We start from the raw sequence: 16,292 nt of genomic DNA, 5'->3' as shown, positions 1-16,292 counted from the left end.
ACATCATTCATAGCAGGCAGTCATTTCAGGACCCAAATTAGCCCTCAGAAAGGATCTTAATTGGAGATAACAGAAAAAGGTTTGATTGGACAAGTTATATTTCCTCTTCAGGTGTTGAAATGGCATGAAAAGGCTTTTGTCGAAGCAATCTTCCAAGTGTTGGATTCCCTTATGTTGCCATTTGTCCAGAATCTTATTATCAAGAGTCATGGGTGTAAGTTAATTTTGCTTGAAAGGTGTTTTATGTGACAGCCCCACCTTCAATCCAAGACTTTTGTGAACCTCATACCACATTTTTATCAGATGCCTCAATATAGGGTTATCTGTCCTGTTGTTTACAGTTCTAGAATTGTGCTTATAAATTAAGTCACTGCGTAAATTTCGCTTGGAATTGTTTTTGATGGTTTCCTGAACAGGCTCATTTATTGTCAATCTGATAACCGAATAATATTATACTATTTTAAATAGTTTTCAACATTTATGGATATGGACATGTCAGAATAGTACTTTTATGTTTTTTAATGTAAATTTGCCCTTCTGTATCAAAGCTTGATAGCCTTCCTGTGTTTTGGAATGGAATAACAGTCTGTAACTGATTATATAAAGTGAAAGACAAGAGATGTGTGTGTGTCGAGACTGGACTATTGTAATTCATTATTATCAGGCTCCAGCAGTAAGTCGTTAAAGACTCTACAGCTTGTCCAAAATGCCGCAGCACGTGTCCTGATGAAAACAAAGAGAAGAGAGCACATTTCCCCAATATAAGCATCGCTACACTGGCTTCCAGTTAAATCTAGAATAGAATTTAAAATTCTCCTCCTCACCTTCAAGGCCCTTAATAATATAGCGCCTTTTTACCTTAAAGAGCTGTTAGCACCTTATAAACCCGCTAGAGCACTCCGCTCCCAGAATTCAAGCCTACTTGTCGTCCCTAAATTCTCTAAAAGTAGAGTAGGAGCCAGATCTTTTAGTCATCAAGCCCCTCGGCTGTGAACTAATCTACCACTTTCAGTTCGGGAGGCAGTCACCATCTTTTCGTTTAAAAGTAGGCTCAAAACCTTCCTTTTTGATAAAGCTTATAGTTAGAGCTAATTAGTGCGCCAGAACGTTACTTGTTCTATTTTATGACACATGACACACGGAGCTTCTCTTTCCAGCTTCTCCTTCCTCTTCTCCATCCCTATCCCCCTTCCCCGGAATCCCTTTGCTTTATCACCCGCAGATCCAGGGCCTCTGTGGCCACACCATGGATTGCGGTTTGTGGATCGCACACCGGGGGTCGCGGTGTTGGATCCAGGGTGGCGGATTCTGAGTCATGTGGGCTGATCGTGGTGCTGGTGGCGGACCCTGTGTCGCGTTGGCATTGGGCACGGGCGGTGGACCAGGACCGCGGTGGTGGCTTGTTATGGGTCCTGGTGGGCGGCGGTGGACGGTGACTGAGGACTGGAGTGGCGCTGGTCTGGATGGTGGATCGTGGTCTAGATGGTTGCTGAGCATGGACTGTGCTTGCAGCGGGACTGCTTGGCATGTCATGTTGGGGTTGTCCTTCGGGATGTCTACCCTCATCAAATGCTGCTAGAGACTTTGATTATTGATGATGTTTTCCTGCACGTGGCATCTATTGCACTTCTGTCCGTCCTGGGAGAGGGATCCCTCACATGTGGCTCTCTCTGAGGTTTCTACATATTTTTACCCTGTTAAAAGAGTTTTTAGTAGTTTTTCCTTACTCTTGCTGAGGGTTAAGGACAGAGGATGTCACACCCTGTTAAAGCCCTATGAGATGAATTGTAATTTGTGAATATGGGCTATACAAATAAAATTTGATTGAATTTGATTGATTGTGATTGTTTACTGTTTATCATTTTTAGCCATTAACTGATCAATATTCTGTGCATCCCTCACAACCCCCAGGATTTTCTTATTTGGTCCGCTTGCTACTGAAGTTGAATACTAGAATCCTGCACACGAATATTGAGGTAGTTGCCAAGACAACTCCCTATATAGCAAACTAGATAATGCTATCTTACAGAACCCAGTCTGCATCTGCTTTATGATGTCCAACATGCTTCCTCTTCAAATGATCGCGCATAAAGGCGTGCTCCCATGGAAAGCAAGGTACGCCCTACAAAAATTGCAGGTAGTTTTTTTTCCGGGCTATGTTGAGGGTGAAGTTCTCCCATACTGTTGACTTTCTGGTACGCGATGGTGTTGCAACTGCGCAACTTTCGGAGATAGGAAGGGAGCGAGATGGCTACCTCCTCAGCTGCCTCCGGTAAAACGTGGTTTAGTTCAACTACATGGCACAAAAACCACGTGCTATGACGTAACCAACGTATTTTTGTCGTCGATTAATTGTTGCATCCCTTGGTGTTTTGTTTTATAACGGATATGTGACACAACTGGAGCCTGCAGTGAGTGCTTAGTCAGCGGTTCACAGATCACCATCATCCATATTGTGTCGATTCTCACAGTGTTATATTTGTCCCTGTCTTAGTGTGGGCGGCCGTGAAACCTGCAGTTTTGATGCTAAATGGGATTATTTTTGTGGCAAAGTTGTTGAAAACTAGGCTATTTGTCAGTTCTGATAGATTGTCCTTCCTAAATATTCTAATAAAGTGAAACATTACATCTACTAGTACAACACTTCATCTTATGTAACCAAATTATTATATTTAATAAAACTTATTAAAAATAACTCTTTTGTAAGGTTTGTATTGGATGTTTTATATGCTGACAGTAGCTGTTTTGTTTTAGTGGATTTTGAGTTGATAACTTGTTACAACAGTGATCTGGTAAGCATCAGTACAATGTGTGGCCCCAGAGAGATTTTACAGTTTTCCCTGTCAACAAAAATCTGTGTCAAAGTCCCTTTTCCTGTTTATATTTCTCCAGACAACTTGGATTACACAGATGTATGCTACATATGATTTATTGTCAGTTAAAACAAGTGAACAGTTTGTATAAAACCCTGTCATGGTAAATGTCAAACTAAAAATATCAAAGAAGACAAAAAATGTATATTCAATATTTCTAATGTCTCAGTGTAAAATGCATATTAGTCAGTAGATAATTGAAAGTATAAACACATCCTAACCTATAGGCCTGACAGGGTGGATGTTATGTTTATGTAATAGTTTACCTGACAGATATTCCCAATTTCAATTAAGCCCAATTCTTTGCTGCTGACATGGATTCTGACTGCCTGTCATATAAATGACACTTGAAATTACAGTTGGAGTTCCACTCCAGTTTGTTATATCTATGGTGTCTTGAAACTGATAGCTTCTAAACTCTTATGAACAGGATTTGTATGTGTGTTGCATGTGATAACAAATGTGATGTGAAAGACCATGGCTAAATGTTGTAAATCAGTAGATTGTTCTTTTGAAGTCTGAGGACTTCTTCTTCTGAATGAGTGTGTAATAGTGTATCATGTTTTGAATTCAGCTGGGACCCTGAATTATTTCAGAGTCTCTTCTACCTCGTTTTTTATTTTACACATTTTCTTTACTGAGACATTGTTGAATTTTTCCAACAAAGACATTCCTCTGTTAGAAATGAAACCTGCAACTGCTTTTTTTGCATATTGTCATTTCAGCATCTGTTAGGTGTGTGCAGTTTTCTTTTTGTGTGGTTATAAAGTATTGGATTGTATAAGCGCCACAGCTGATTGTTTCACTGTTTTAATCGTCATTGTGAGAAATTAAGTTCACACTTATAAAGATGTGTACACATCTCTACGTAAACACAGGCCATTTACTTTGGTTCACTGCTTGAAAGTCTGGCCACCACCTTAACATCACTACTGAATTCCAATTTTAGCTGGGTTGAAATTTTATTTTGAACTAAATATGATCACATGGTGATTTTGTTCAGATTTCAAAGGAATTCCTCTTATTCTACTTAAGTTTACAATCCAGGTCTGGATGATTTTAATTTAGTCATTTTTTCATCCTGACAGACACTATATGAATGACTTCCCCCTATCTCAACCGAATATACTGACCTTGGTTCTACACATTGATAATGCCATTTGTTTGAATGAATATCTGTTTTTTTTACTTCTTACATACAGAGTTGTGTTTCAATAAAGGTTGAGGTACCTCTCAGCTATTTGCATGTGTAATATTATATAAAAAAATATTTGAGCAGCGATTTAATGACAAGTAGTGATTTGGCGAGACTAAACAGGGAGTTCCAGAGCCTCTGGGCCCTGATGGAGAAAGTCTGGTCACCCTTGTTAGGGAATATTTAACCATCCTCACACATTAATGTATAAAACTCAGACACGCCAGACAGAGAGGCATCAACTTCAACTCTCACCAGCCGTAACTCTTGCATATTTCCCCAGTGGCAAGACGCAAGGACACAATCTAATTTAGTTATATATACTTTAGGCTTAACTATCTAATAGGATGCAAATGCCTACATGTAACAGAGAGGGACAGCAATTATAGCCAGTTTTGGATGTGCTGTTGGAATGGGTGACACAAGTAGAGGGAATATATGGGGATGCTGTGGGAGACATCTTCAGACTTGGGGGTAGCAATTGCTCATGTGACTCTGTTAGCATTTGTATATTTTTCCACCTTCTGGTCTCCTTGATGCAGCAAGTCTACATTAAAACCATCTGCATAACACATCAGATGCTGCCTGAGTTCTCCTTCACCAGCTTCCAGACAACGTCCATAACAACCCTGGGTAACCCTCATGGTTGAATGTACTTATTGTAAGTCGCTTTGGTTAAAAGTGTCAGCTAAATGGAATGTAATGTAATGCAACTGAAAGGAGTTAAGACTGGAATTGAGCTACGGCATAGCTTCAACACAGAGGCAACAATCAGCTTTAAGGCGGGGTAAAGTTAGGAAACTTCCATCGGCCCAGCACAGACAGGGGCCCTCCGAGAACACTGTTGTTGTTATTATTATTAGTTAGTTAATGTTTTTAGCTAAATTTTAAGAATAGCCTTTATATTTCACCCCCCGGTGGTCTAGTAGTAGAAACTTGGACAATGGGCAGAGAAGGTCTCTGGTTCGTCTCTGGTTCAACTCCACGGAGAGACAACAAAAGACGAACCTGGATTGATCTGTCCAAAAATCCAAGAGTCTCCCTACCCTGTCTAGTGCCCCTGACCAAGGCACCTTACTCCCCCAACATCTGCTCCCCGAGCGCCGTACATGGTCGCTCACTGCTCTGTGTGTCCTGCACCAGATGGGTAAAAAGCAGAGATTAAATTTCCCTACCTGCATGAGTGTGCATTTGCATGTCTGTGCAGTAGTTTGGGATGAATAAATGGATCTTAATCTTAATCTTAATCTTAATTCACTGTATGATTCAGTTTTGCTTTAATTTCTAGTAGATGCTACAAGCAACAAAGAAGGAACTGTCAGGCCCTGAATACAATGGCTGCGGTTGCACAAAAAATGAATGATTCAGTCAACAGAATAGCTTGAGACCGTTCATTTTGAAATGGGTACAGGAAGTGTGCCAACCTTATGTTTGGTTTTTGATTAATTGCCACAGCTGGGAGACAAAAGTTAAGAAAATGAAAATGTAAACAAAGTGATCTTTAAAAGACCTATTTTAATAAAATAATACTCTGCCGAAATAAGGATATATTGGCAGGTATAATAACATTTTTTTTATGGATCCATCTCCTCGAAGCGCATTAGGACTAATTTATTGATGTGAAATTCACTATTGTGTTTAAAAAACGTGTTTTTTTGTATGTTTTTCATCTCTATTGCACGAAAAGGTCCCTTAGTCACTTTGAAAATGTATACAGTGGTTATTTAGCTCGTTTTGGGCGGACGAAGAGTACTTATGTAGCTCATGTACGGTTCTAGCTTTTTGTTTTGATTCTTTAATTGTCTCTATTATTAGACTATGGATCATCAAATAGGTTTTCCTGTTCGCACATACAGTCCCTGCGGAGAAACGGATCTCTAGAGTCCAATGCATGTCTGGAGGAATCAGTTTGATACAACACAAGCGCAGATCTTCGTAAAGTGAAAACATTCACAGAATCACTTCCTGTTTGGCAATTTGTCTTCAATGTAAAAGCATAACGTTCACTTTGTTGTTGCATCCGACACTGAGCGGATTTGCAGAGCTTTAATTTTGAAAAGCTTTGATCTGATGAGATTGATACAGACCTCTGATAATTAACGAATAAAAGCAATTTAGTAAATCTAAAGGTTTAATGAAGCAGACACACTTGCTGCGTGAGAAAAAATATTGGCCATATCTGTCACACCAAATTGCAGCTCAGCGCTGCTGAGCTGCAGAGATACCTGTGTAAACAACAGATGCCAGTGACAAGGAGCAGACCCGTGGCGCAGGCGTCATGCGCTTCTCATGCAGCCAGTGTTGCCAGGGCATACTGAGGATTTCAGACTAAACTCCTGAGTCCAGCACATAGACTGTGGTCCAGCACTTAATTTCAGCTCTGTTTTAAACCTAACCTCGCGAGAAAGAACATTATCAGAAGCAAGTACACGGATTTACAGACAGTTACTACAAATTGTTGGTCTGAAACCGTGCAGCCATGGGAGCTGTTCTGGGAGCCGTGACATTCGCCAGTTGTGTAAGTTCTGATATTGCGAAAATAAACTGTGCCATCGATGTAAGTCTTATACCTTGTGTTTTAAGTTTCAAAACTGCCCTTGTTTTTAGGCTAAGATAGAGCAGAACGTTACGTACAGCATCGAGTGACTCTTTTTCGAGGTTGACGTATTCAAAGAGCAATGGTTACATTCGTCTTACTAAATCGATGAATTTCTTTATATTCATGTTGACTGTTTGTATATTTGTGGGAAGAACGGAAACGAGCATATTCTAGTAACCGGCGTTTTGATCACTTGCCTTTCGCTCATTGCTTAGTTTGGCCAACACCGTCACTTTACACAGTTTCCGTATTGATGTCATTTCACCAAACGTCCCGTTAATTACTGACTATGTGGAGTCCTCACTGATCTCACAAGTAATTTATTTATCATTAAAGAGATGTTGATAGAACTTGTTGTATCTACAAGGACATAATCAAAACGTATAACGACTTGTCCACAGCAATGTAGCAAGTTACACCGTGTGACCAGTATCTAACCGTTTAAAGACTGAATGGGCAGAGAATAAGTGATCAATTATCACTCTAAAACAAGGCAGAGTTTCGATCGTTTTCGCCGCTCCAAGCATCTTTACCGAATCATCGCAAAATGACGCGCATTAATAAATTTACGCCTCGCTTCGGCATCGCTTCTGCGTCCGGTGCTCAAATTGCTCAATCCATATATCTCATCTAAAAATGATCACATCCGTGGGCAGCCTGTAAGGTCCTGAACACAGGCATATCAGTCTCACTCTGGAATTATTGGGCTAACAGTTTTTATAGTACTTTGAAATATCCAGAAATGAACCGATTTGATTGGGCACATGTTTGACTTTACTTTAAAACATCTCTTAATCTATACCGTAAAAATGTCTGATATTGAGTGTGTGGGTAGCCTGAGTGGTCCTGAACACAGTCATATCAGTGTCTCTCTGGAATTATAGGGAAAAGTATTTTTATAGTACTTTGAAATATCCAGAAATGATGTATTCCACAGTGGAAATGTTGCACTTTACTTTGAAATATATCTTAATTTATACAGTTAAAATGCCTAATATTGAGTGTGTGGGTAGTCTGAGAGCTCCTGAACACAGCCATATCAGTCTCACTCTGGAATTATTGGGAAAAGTATTTTTATAGTACTTTGAAATATCCAGAAAATATCTATTACACAGTACAAATGTTGCACTTTACTTTGAAAAATCTCTTAATCTATACAGTACAAATGTCTGATATTGAGTGTGTGGGTAGCCTGAGAGGTCCTGAACACAGGCATACCAGTCTCTTTCTGGAATTTTTGAGCACCAGTTTTTATTGTACTTTGAAATATCCAGAAATGATGTATTCCACAGTGGAAATGTTGGACTTTACTTTGAAATATCTCTTAATCTATACAGTAAAAATGTCTGATATTGAGTGTGTGGGTAGCCTGAGAGGTCCTGAACACAGTCATATCAGTGTCTCTCTGGAATTATTGGGAAAAGTATTTTTATAGTACTTTGAAATATCCAGAAAATATCTGTTACACAGTGGAAATGTTGGACTTTACTTTGAAATATCTCTTAATTTATACAGTAAAAAATGTCTAATATTCAGTATGTGGGTTGTCAGAAAGGTCCTGAACACAGCCATATCAGTCTCACTCTGGAATTATTGAGCAAACAGTTTTTATTGTACTTTGAAATATCCCTGTTCCCGTTCTGGGCGGTTCGGATGCGTTTACCATAAATATCAGTATAAGGGTGCAGTAGAATTTCTGTGTCGGCTGATTTGACCACAGAGACTCGAGTGTCGGCTGGCTTGACCGCAGTACTTGACTGGTGGTATTTAATCTGTTGCTAGTAAGTTTGCAGCAAAACGAAAAACTGAAATGTTGTGTAGTTATGTTATTTGATCAACAGAAGAATTCTGAAAAATTGCGTTTTATTGACATTTTAATAAATCATTTTAAAGATTCCTTATTAAATAAACAATTTATATTTGGGGGACTGATTTCTATAAGTGTGTTTATTTTGGTACTGCTTGCTGGAATTGAATGGTACTATTGGGCCCTGGTGGAGGTATTTGCTCTACTGCTGTTGTAGTTTCTAATAAACACAAAATAAAGGTGTTGTGTGTTTAATAATGGAAATCATAGTGGCCACTGGAATGTAAATAGTTGATCATAACAGACTTGGTCATCTGCTTACATATTATTAATTGGATTAACTCGGCTCTGTTGCCTTGTGCAGGGTCTTGAAAAGGGCCATAATCAGAAATACCTTCAAAATAATGGATTCAGGTGATGATAACAGCAGGTATATGTACTGCAGGAGGAGAGCATAAGGGTAGATAATCAAGAACATGGTAGAGGAACCATTTTAGATAAATGGCTTGAGCAACCACAATTACCACAAGAGGATAATAGGCTTAGACTGCCGGGCAGCACAAAGACTTTATTCGGTTGTTGTTTACCTGTTCAATTCCGAATTTAACAACCTCACAATTTATACAAATGATTAAAAATAATCACCCCGTCACAAGCTTTGAAATAATCAAATATTAAAACAAACATAACAAATGCTGAATTTGCATTTATTTTGTAATAGAAAAAACAAACAGATCTATAAATTCCCAAGCTATGACTAGCACATATTTTATAATATATAAATGATTATTATATTATGGAAATTGTCATCAATTTAAGGACATACTAATAATTGCAGCAATGTGGTTTGCTTGGCTCTACTCTTGAGTAAAGGATTATCTGAGGTACTGTAATATTCAAGCAAAAATAAAGACTATTCCTCTGTCACTGTTACACCAATGAACATATTATCATGGTTTGTGTTGGTCTTAAGCTTGGTCAAGCTGGCCATGTGCTGTTATCTGGCACATATTGCCATGACCTAGTCTGTGCTTGTACTAAGCTGACCTTGTCTGGCTAGGTATTAACTTGTTGACTATATCTGATCCTCTGTATCGCTTAACACCACCTTATCAGTGTTTCTCTGTGTGTTTGAGAGAGTTTTATATAGTGCAAAAAGTATTTATCATGCATCTGTTGAGGCTTAATAAAACATCCCTGGTGTTAGTCATTATACAATGACGCTGTCAACTAATTATTAATGAAATCTACATCTCAACATGAATGTTACAAGTGAATAACTTCCACGTTTTTGTAGCTGGAATTTAAATTTAGACTGCTCGACTTGTCTAAAAGTGAGAAAGAGAGCGTCATCAAAATTAAACTATGACAGCAAGACCCAATTACATTCCTGTTGTGTGTGCGTGTCTGTGTCTGTGAAAGAGAGAGAGAGAGAGAGAGAGAGAGGGAGATAGGGAGAGGGAGCCTACCTACTGCCCATCACCTGAAGGTATTTAAGTTTACTTTTAAATAGCTACAGCCTTTGTGAGGTTTATGGTATGACAACTGTATGTCCTTGTTTAAAGTAGCAGGTACTCAAATAAATACCATACAGTTTGAATCAATCTCTCTCTCTCTCTCTCTCTCTCTCTCTCTCTCTCTCTCTCTCTCTCTCTCTCTCTCTTTCTCACACACACATTTAAGACCATTTTGAACACAAACCCTGTGTAAAAATAGTGCTGGCAGTAGCAGCTGAACCATGCTGCCAGTGGGAACAACACACAATCGCGACACACAGCAGAATCACGTCGCAATCACAGCCAGTGGGTCCTCGCCATAACGCAATGAAAGCTCAACAGGCTGCACCTGCAATTGTGTGGTTGGGGGACGGAATCACTGTTTACAGAACGTGAGTTCCGCTTTCTTCCGCGACGTTAACCTTAGGGGAGCAGAGTAAACGAACGGTGGGGAGGGGGTCTGGAGAGCAAAGGGGGAGATGGGGGGGGGGGGGGGGGGGGGGTCGCTGAACCGCAGAGCAAAGGTGTGATAAAATTAGCATATGATTCGCGAATTGCTACTAGAAGTGTTGCTATTGGCCACTCTGGGTCATTGCAGTACACACATGGTTAAGCCCCTCCCACACAATATTAATAATACAAATTAATATATAGTTGTTACTAATAATATATATTTATATATATTAAAATGTATTAGTAAGCCTTTACAGAAGCACTGCAGTTAATTAAGACTATTCATGTGATGCTTGATATTTTACAGGGGAAAAAACATGAACGAGATATATGTTGAGTCAAAGCTTTATTTACATACAGCACAAATATTGTACAAACACAACTGGCCTAGCCAGTGAAAAGCTAATCAGGTGAAGCTTGAAATGTCTCTTTGCAGCCTCTGGGTCATATGTTCTTTGTGGGACTCTGTCCGAATCTGCCCCAGTGTGTAGCTGTGAGATCCAGTGTAGCTTCTAGTCTTATTTGAAGTGTGGCAAACAGGTCGGTGAGCTCCTGGCTGTGAAAGGATGGATCCATGTCATCTGTCCCGCTTCAATCAGCTGCAAACACAATCTGTACAATTAGCACAGTTCAATGGCAACATACACTTAAACATGTTACTGAAAAATTATTTAATGAATCTTTATGAAAAAAATTACCGAGAACAAACTGTTAGATTTAAGTAGTTCATACATATTTAAACATGCATTAGTTCTGCCAAAGCATTCTATGCGTTATTTTACTTTTATCAACTTTCGCGCTAATCCCACAGTTGTTCACACTTTTTTTTGATCTGAGAGTTAGTTTAACGGTTAGCAAAGGCTTCGCTCTCTAGCGGGGTCTCACCTTAATTTAGGGACTGTGCGCCCGTCTTCTCCGCCTCAACTCCTTCACACCGGGCCCGCGGCTTTGCTTTTCCACGCACCCATCTTCTCCTCCAGGGAAACAGTGTCATGTCGACTTCAGCAAGTTATTTAAACCGAAAACAGAGTCACTCGTATGGAACAAACTTAACACGAGCCTCTCGTGTCTGCGGCAGACAGACTATGCATTCACAAGGCTGTGATTTTGACGAGCACATCAGGTGATGACGTAAAGACTGACGTGAGGTTTCAGAGTAAAGTTTCACAAATGTCCTTTACATCTTAAAGCAGCGGTTATAAAGGCTTTTTAATTGTACTTTTATATGGGATGAGTATGTGACTGAGGACCCGTTTATTATTTTTGGTGTAAAGTAATTGTAATAACATGATTTTGGCTGTTCTGTGTTTGTACCCTCATAGTTGAATGCACTTGTTGTAAGTTGCTTTGGATAAAAGTGATTAGTGTTTTAATGGAATACTGAGAAAGTTTAATAAGAAGTTCAAATTATGAGGGAATTTCAGCAGAGTCAACAGCTTAGTTTGCCATGGACATGTATATTGTATATTTGTGGGAAGAACGGAAACAAGCATATTGGGCACATGTCCGTAAACACAAAATAAAGGTGTTGTGTGTTTAATAATGGAAATCATAGTGGCCACTGCAATGTAAATAGTTGATCATAACAGACTTGGTCATCTGCTTACAGATTATTAATTGGATTAACTCGGCTCTGTTGCCTTGTGCAGGGTTTTGAAAAGGGCCATAATCAGAAATACCTTCAAAATAATGGATTCAGGTGATGATAACAGCAGGTATATGTACTTCAGGAGGAGACCATAAGGGTAGATAATCAAGAACATGGTAGAGGAACCATTTTAGATAAATGGCTTGAGCAACCACAATTACCACAAGAGGATAATAGGCTTAGACTGCCGGGCAGCACAAAGACTTTATTCGGTTGTTGTTTACCTGTTCAATTCCGAATTTAACAACCTCACAATTTATACAAATGATTAAAAATAATCACCCCGTCACAAGCTTTGAAATAATCAAATATTAAAACAAACATAACAAATGCTGAACTTGCATTTATTTTGTAATAGAAAAAACAAACAGATCTATAAATTCCCAAGCTATGACTAGCACATATTTTATAATATATAAATGATTATTATATTATGGAAATTGTCATCAATTTAAGGACATACTAATAATTGCAGCAATGTGGTTTGCTTGGCTCTACTCTTGAGTAAAGGATTATCTGAGGTACTGTAATATTCAAGCAAAAATAAAGACTATTCCTCTGTCACTGTTACACCAATGAACATATTATCATGGTTTGTGTTGGTCTTAAGCTTGGTCAAGCTGGCCATGTGCTGTTATCTGGCACATATTGCCATGACCTAGTCTGTGCTTGTACTAAGCTGACCTTGTCTGGCTAGGTATTAACTTGTTGACTATATCTGATCCTCTGTATCGCTTAACACCACCTTATCAGTGTTTCTCTGTGTGTTTGAGAGAGTTTTATATAGTGCAAAAAGTATTTATCATGCATCTGTTGAGGCTTAATAAAACATCCCTGGTGTTAGTCATTATACAATGAAGCTGTCAACTAATTATTAATGAAATCTACATCTCAACATGAATTTTACAAGTGAATAACTTCCACGTTTTTGTAGCTGGAATTTAAATTTAGACTGCTCGACTTGTCTAAAAGTGAGAAAGAGAGCGTCATCAAAATTAAACTATGACAGCAAGACCCAATTACATTCCTGTTGTGTGTGCGTGTCTGTGTCTGTGAAAGAGAGAGAGAGAGAGAGAGAGAGAGGGAGATAGGGAGAGGGAGCCTACCTACTTCCCATCACCTGAAGGTATTTAAGTTTACTTTTAAATAGCTACAGCCTTTGTGAGGTTTATGGTATGACAACTGTATGTCCTTGTTTAAAGTAGCAGGTACTCAAATAAATACCATACAGTTTGAATCAATCTCTCTCTCTCTCTCTCTCTCTCTCTCTCTCTCTCTCTCTCTCTCTCTCTCTTTCTCACACACACATTTAAGACCATTTTGAACACAAACCCTGTGTAAAAATAGTGCTGGCAGTAGAAGCTGAACCATGCTTGTTTAAAGTAGCAGGTACTCAAATAAATACCATACAGTTTGAATCAATCTCTCTCTCTCTCAACAACACACAATCGCGACACACAGCAGAATCAATCTCTCTCTCTCTCAACAACACACAATCGCGACACACAGCAGAATCACGTCGCAATCACAGCCAGTGGGTCCTCGCCATAACGCAATGAAAGCTCAACAGGCTGCACCTGCAATTTTGTGGTTGGGGGACGGAATCACTGTTTACAGAACGTGAGTTCCGCTTTCTTCCGCGACGTTAACCTTAGGGGAGCAGAGTAAACGAATGGTGGGGAGGGGGTCTGGAGAGCAAAGGGGGAGATGGGGGGAGGGGGGTCGCTGACATATGGCAACATATGTTAATATGTTGCTGTATTTGCCAGTATTTTGGGAGGACAGATATTTTTATGGAGAGCCAGTCGAAGTTTAGAGCTTACAGGGCACAGACTCAAAATATCCAGCATCATTTCTTCCTGTTGAGCAGATTGCTGGTTGGTTTAACCAAGACAATAGAAAAAGTAACTGTAATCATGCCACTCTAAACAGTGGTTGAGACTTAAGATAGTGATCATGGGCAATTAAGATTGAAGAGGTGGGTTGTCACTCCTGTCCAGGGAAACAGACTTACTGAAACCTCATTGCTCTGGACATTTGCTCATGGTTTAAACTGTAATTCATTATAGCACACTTAGTAACTTAAGGGAAACAATTTTAGGTTTTATATTTATTTTAAGCCTTATGTACTTACGCCAGATAGTTTAGTTGGTACCTTTTAGAAAAAGATGTTGTCTGCACTGAGGGAAACTATCCTGATTAGTATTTGTAAAGCTCGTGGATTGTTATTTGCATGTGAAAGCCTCCCCAAGGCCTGGGAGCAGGGGGGTCACCTCCCAACATTCTGAGGCTTGTAAAACTGCCAGAAACTTGTATCCTGTGTCAAAAGACACAGTTTTCATTAAAATTACACTATTGTTTAAAATCTGCATCCTGGGTCCATCTGCTTCCCCAAATCCTGACAGTCTTGAGGTTGTCCTCATTAAATAGCTGATGCAGGTAAACCAATCCCATATCTGACTACTTTCTAAAGTCTGTGTCTAGATTGTTAGGTGTGAAGGTCTTCATGGATCCAATGCTTTTTAGTGATATTTTGTAAAGGCTCTGTGCATAGGTTTTTCTCAATATTAAGCCAGCGAGTGTATGTGCTATTCTGAATCCACGTTATCAAAGGTTTAATTTGTGCTGACCAGAAGTAATATTATAAGTTTGAAAGTTTGAGGCCTCCGTTTACCTTAGATAGTTGTAAGGTTCTAAGACTAATTCTAAGCAAGGCCATGTAAGAGAGACTCCCATTTAGCCTGTGCCGAGGGAAGCATACGAAAGCTCATTCGCAGCCACTCACGCATGACGTTTCTGACATAAAGGAACCATAAAAAATTGCAGGAGTTGTTTTTTCCCAGAGTGGGTAGACATGCCAGATACCCAAATTAACGTGTAGAAGCACTACAAAAGTGGAATTTTCAGAATATGTCCCCTTTAAAGCCGACCCTCACACTTTAACCAAGTCACTCGCAGTGTCACAGTCAATGGATACCTGTAAGATTGGTCCCCTATAGAAACTAGTGAGCAACAATTAAGTCACGTCAGATGAGTAATCGTCTTATCCATGTTCTATGTATTCTTGAGTTTTTACTATAATTGTTTAAGCTTCAGTCACAAAATGTGTCTCCTCCTAAATTCTGAAATGTATGATTTTGTTTGTTCCCAGGTGCCATGCCTTTGCAGCAGTGCATCATGTCTGATGTGCAGTTGCTGCCCAAGCAGTAGAAACTCCACTGTCACCAGAGTCCTCTATGCCTTCATCTTGCTGCTGGGGACCATTGTCGCTTGCATCATGTTGTCCCCGGGAGTGGGCGAGCAGCTCAGAAGGGTATGAGGGTATCTCTCTCTCTTCTCTCTCTCTCTCTCTCTCTCTCTCTCTCTCTCTCTCTCTCTCTCTCTCTCTCTCTCTCTCTCGCTCTCGATGGAAATCTGGAAATACAAGGGGCTGGAAACAACAAAGTTATCTATGTGTATTTAATTAGGGGCTTTCTGCAAAAGGATCAACAAAGAGAGTCACCTGGAAGATGGAGAACAGTCAAATGCGGCTTTTCACGCAGCTGTGTCACAGGAATCTTTGTCATTCATGCTTCCCCAAGCGTTTCGTGTGCTACATAGCAATTCCCCGCCAGAACACTAGGCGGAGTAATGTTTTTTGTCGAAGACGACCTTAGAGACGCCTTTTTTCTTCTTCGTCGATTGTTTATTTTCTTAGCCACTGCGGCTCCTCGTAGCCTTTTTCTGGCAAATCCGTCAGTCAGTGACAGGTTATACAAGTGATCTTACTTTCGGATCTCTTCTGCCAAACGCTCTTCTATTTGGTCCATATTCGTTCTTCTAAATCTTCCGTTGTTTCTGCCGGTATTATGTGGCATTAAACTGGAAATGCGACTCCGGAAAGAATGTTGTTAGCAAACCAATCACATCCCTTGCGGGTTGCGTAAGGCTTGCGGAGCTTTGCCGTATAGTTAGACAAACGGGGCGACGCACTTAAGCACGTAAGAAGAGATACATAAGCACGTAAGGGCCCCGGAAGGGCTCTTGAGCTTGCGGGCCCGTGAAAACGCAGAAGCATGCTCTGGCCTTAAGGCTATCTCTCAGAACCAGTTCAGACTGGTTCTGTTAGCGCAGGATGGGAGAGGAATCTAAACACAGACAACTGATTTACCTGTGTTTCCTTTGGACATAAGCAGACATACATTCAGTTCTTTGGGGAGTCTAAAGGGTCTCACAGTTTTC

The 16,292-nt window shown here is 39.8% G+C and overlaps 1 protein-coding gene across 2 annotated transcripts in view; it reads left to right on the top strand.

Annotated features, from left to right (window-relative positions):
* The first annotated feature begins 6,329 nt into the window (after positions 1-6,329).
* Positions 6,330-16,292, top strand: part of LOC133974473 (serine incorporator 1-like) — a 59,709-nt gene continuing 49,746 nt past the window's right edge. For both annotated transcript variants that reach the window (XM_062412158.1, XM_062412157.1), the window contains exons 1-2: positions 6,330-6,586; positions 15,223-15,384. In XM_062412158.1, coding sequence (XP_062268142.1) covers positions 6,548-6,586; positions 15,223-15,384 — 201 coding nt within the window. In that variant the 5' untranslated portion in view covers positions 6,330-6,547. The remainder of the gene's footprint in view (positions 6,587-15,222; positions 15,385-16,292) is intronic.

The sequence above is a fragment of the Platichthys flesus genome, chromosome 2 (genome assembly GCF_949316205.1).
Source record: "Platichthys flesus chromosome 2, fPlaFle2.1, whole genome shotgun sequence".
In the NCBI taxonomy this organism is placed as follows: Eukaryota; Metazoa; Chordata; class Actinopteri; order Pleuronectiformes; family Pleuronectidae; genus Platichthys; species Platichthys flesus.
This window is presented reverse-complemented; position numbering and strand designations above follow the sequence as displayed.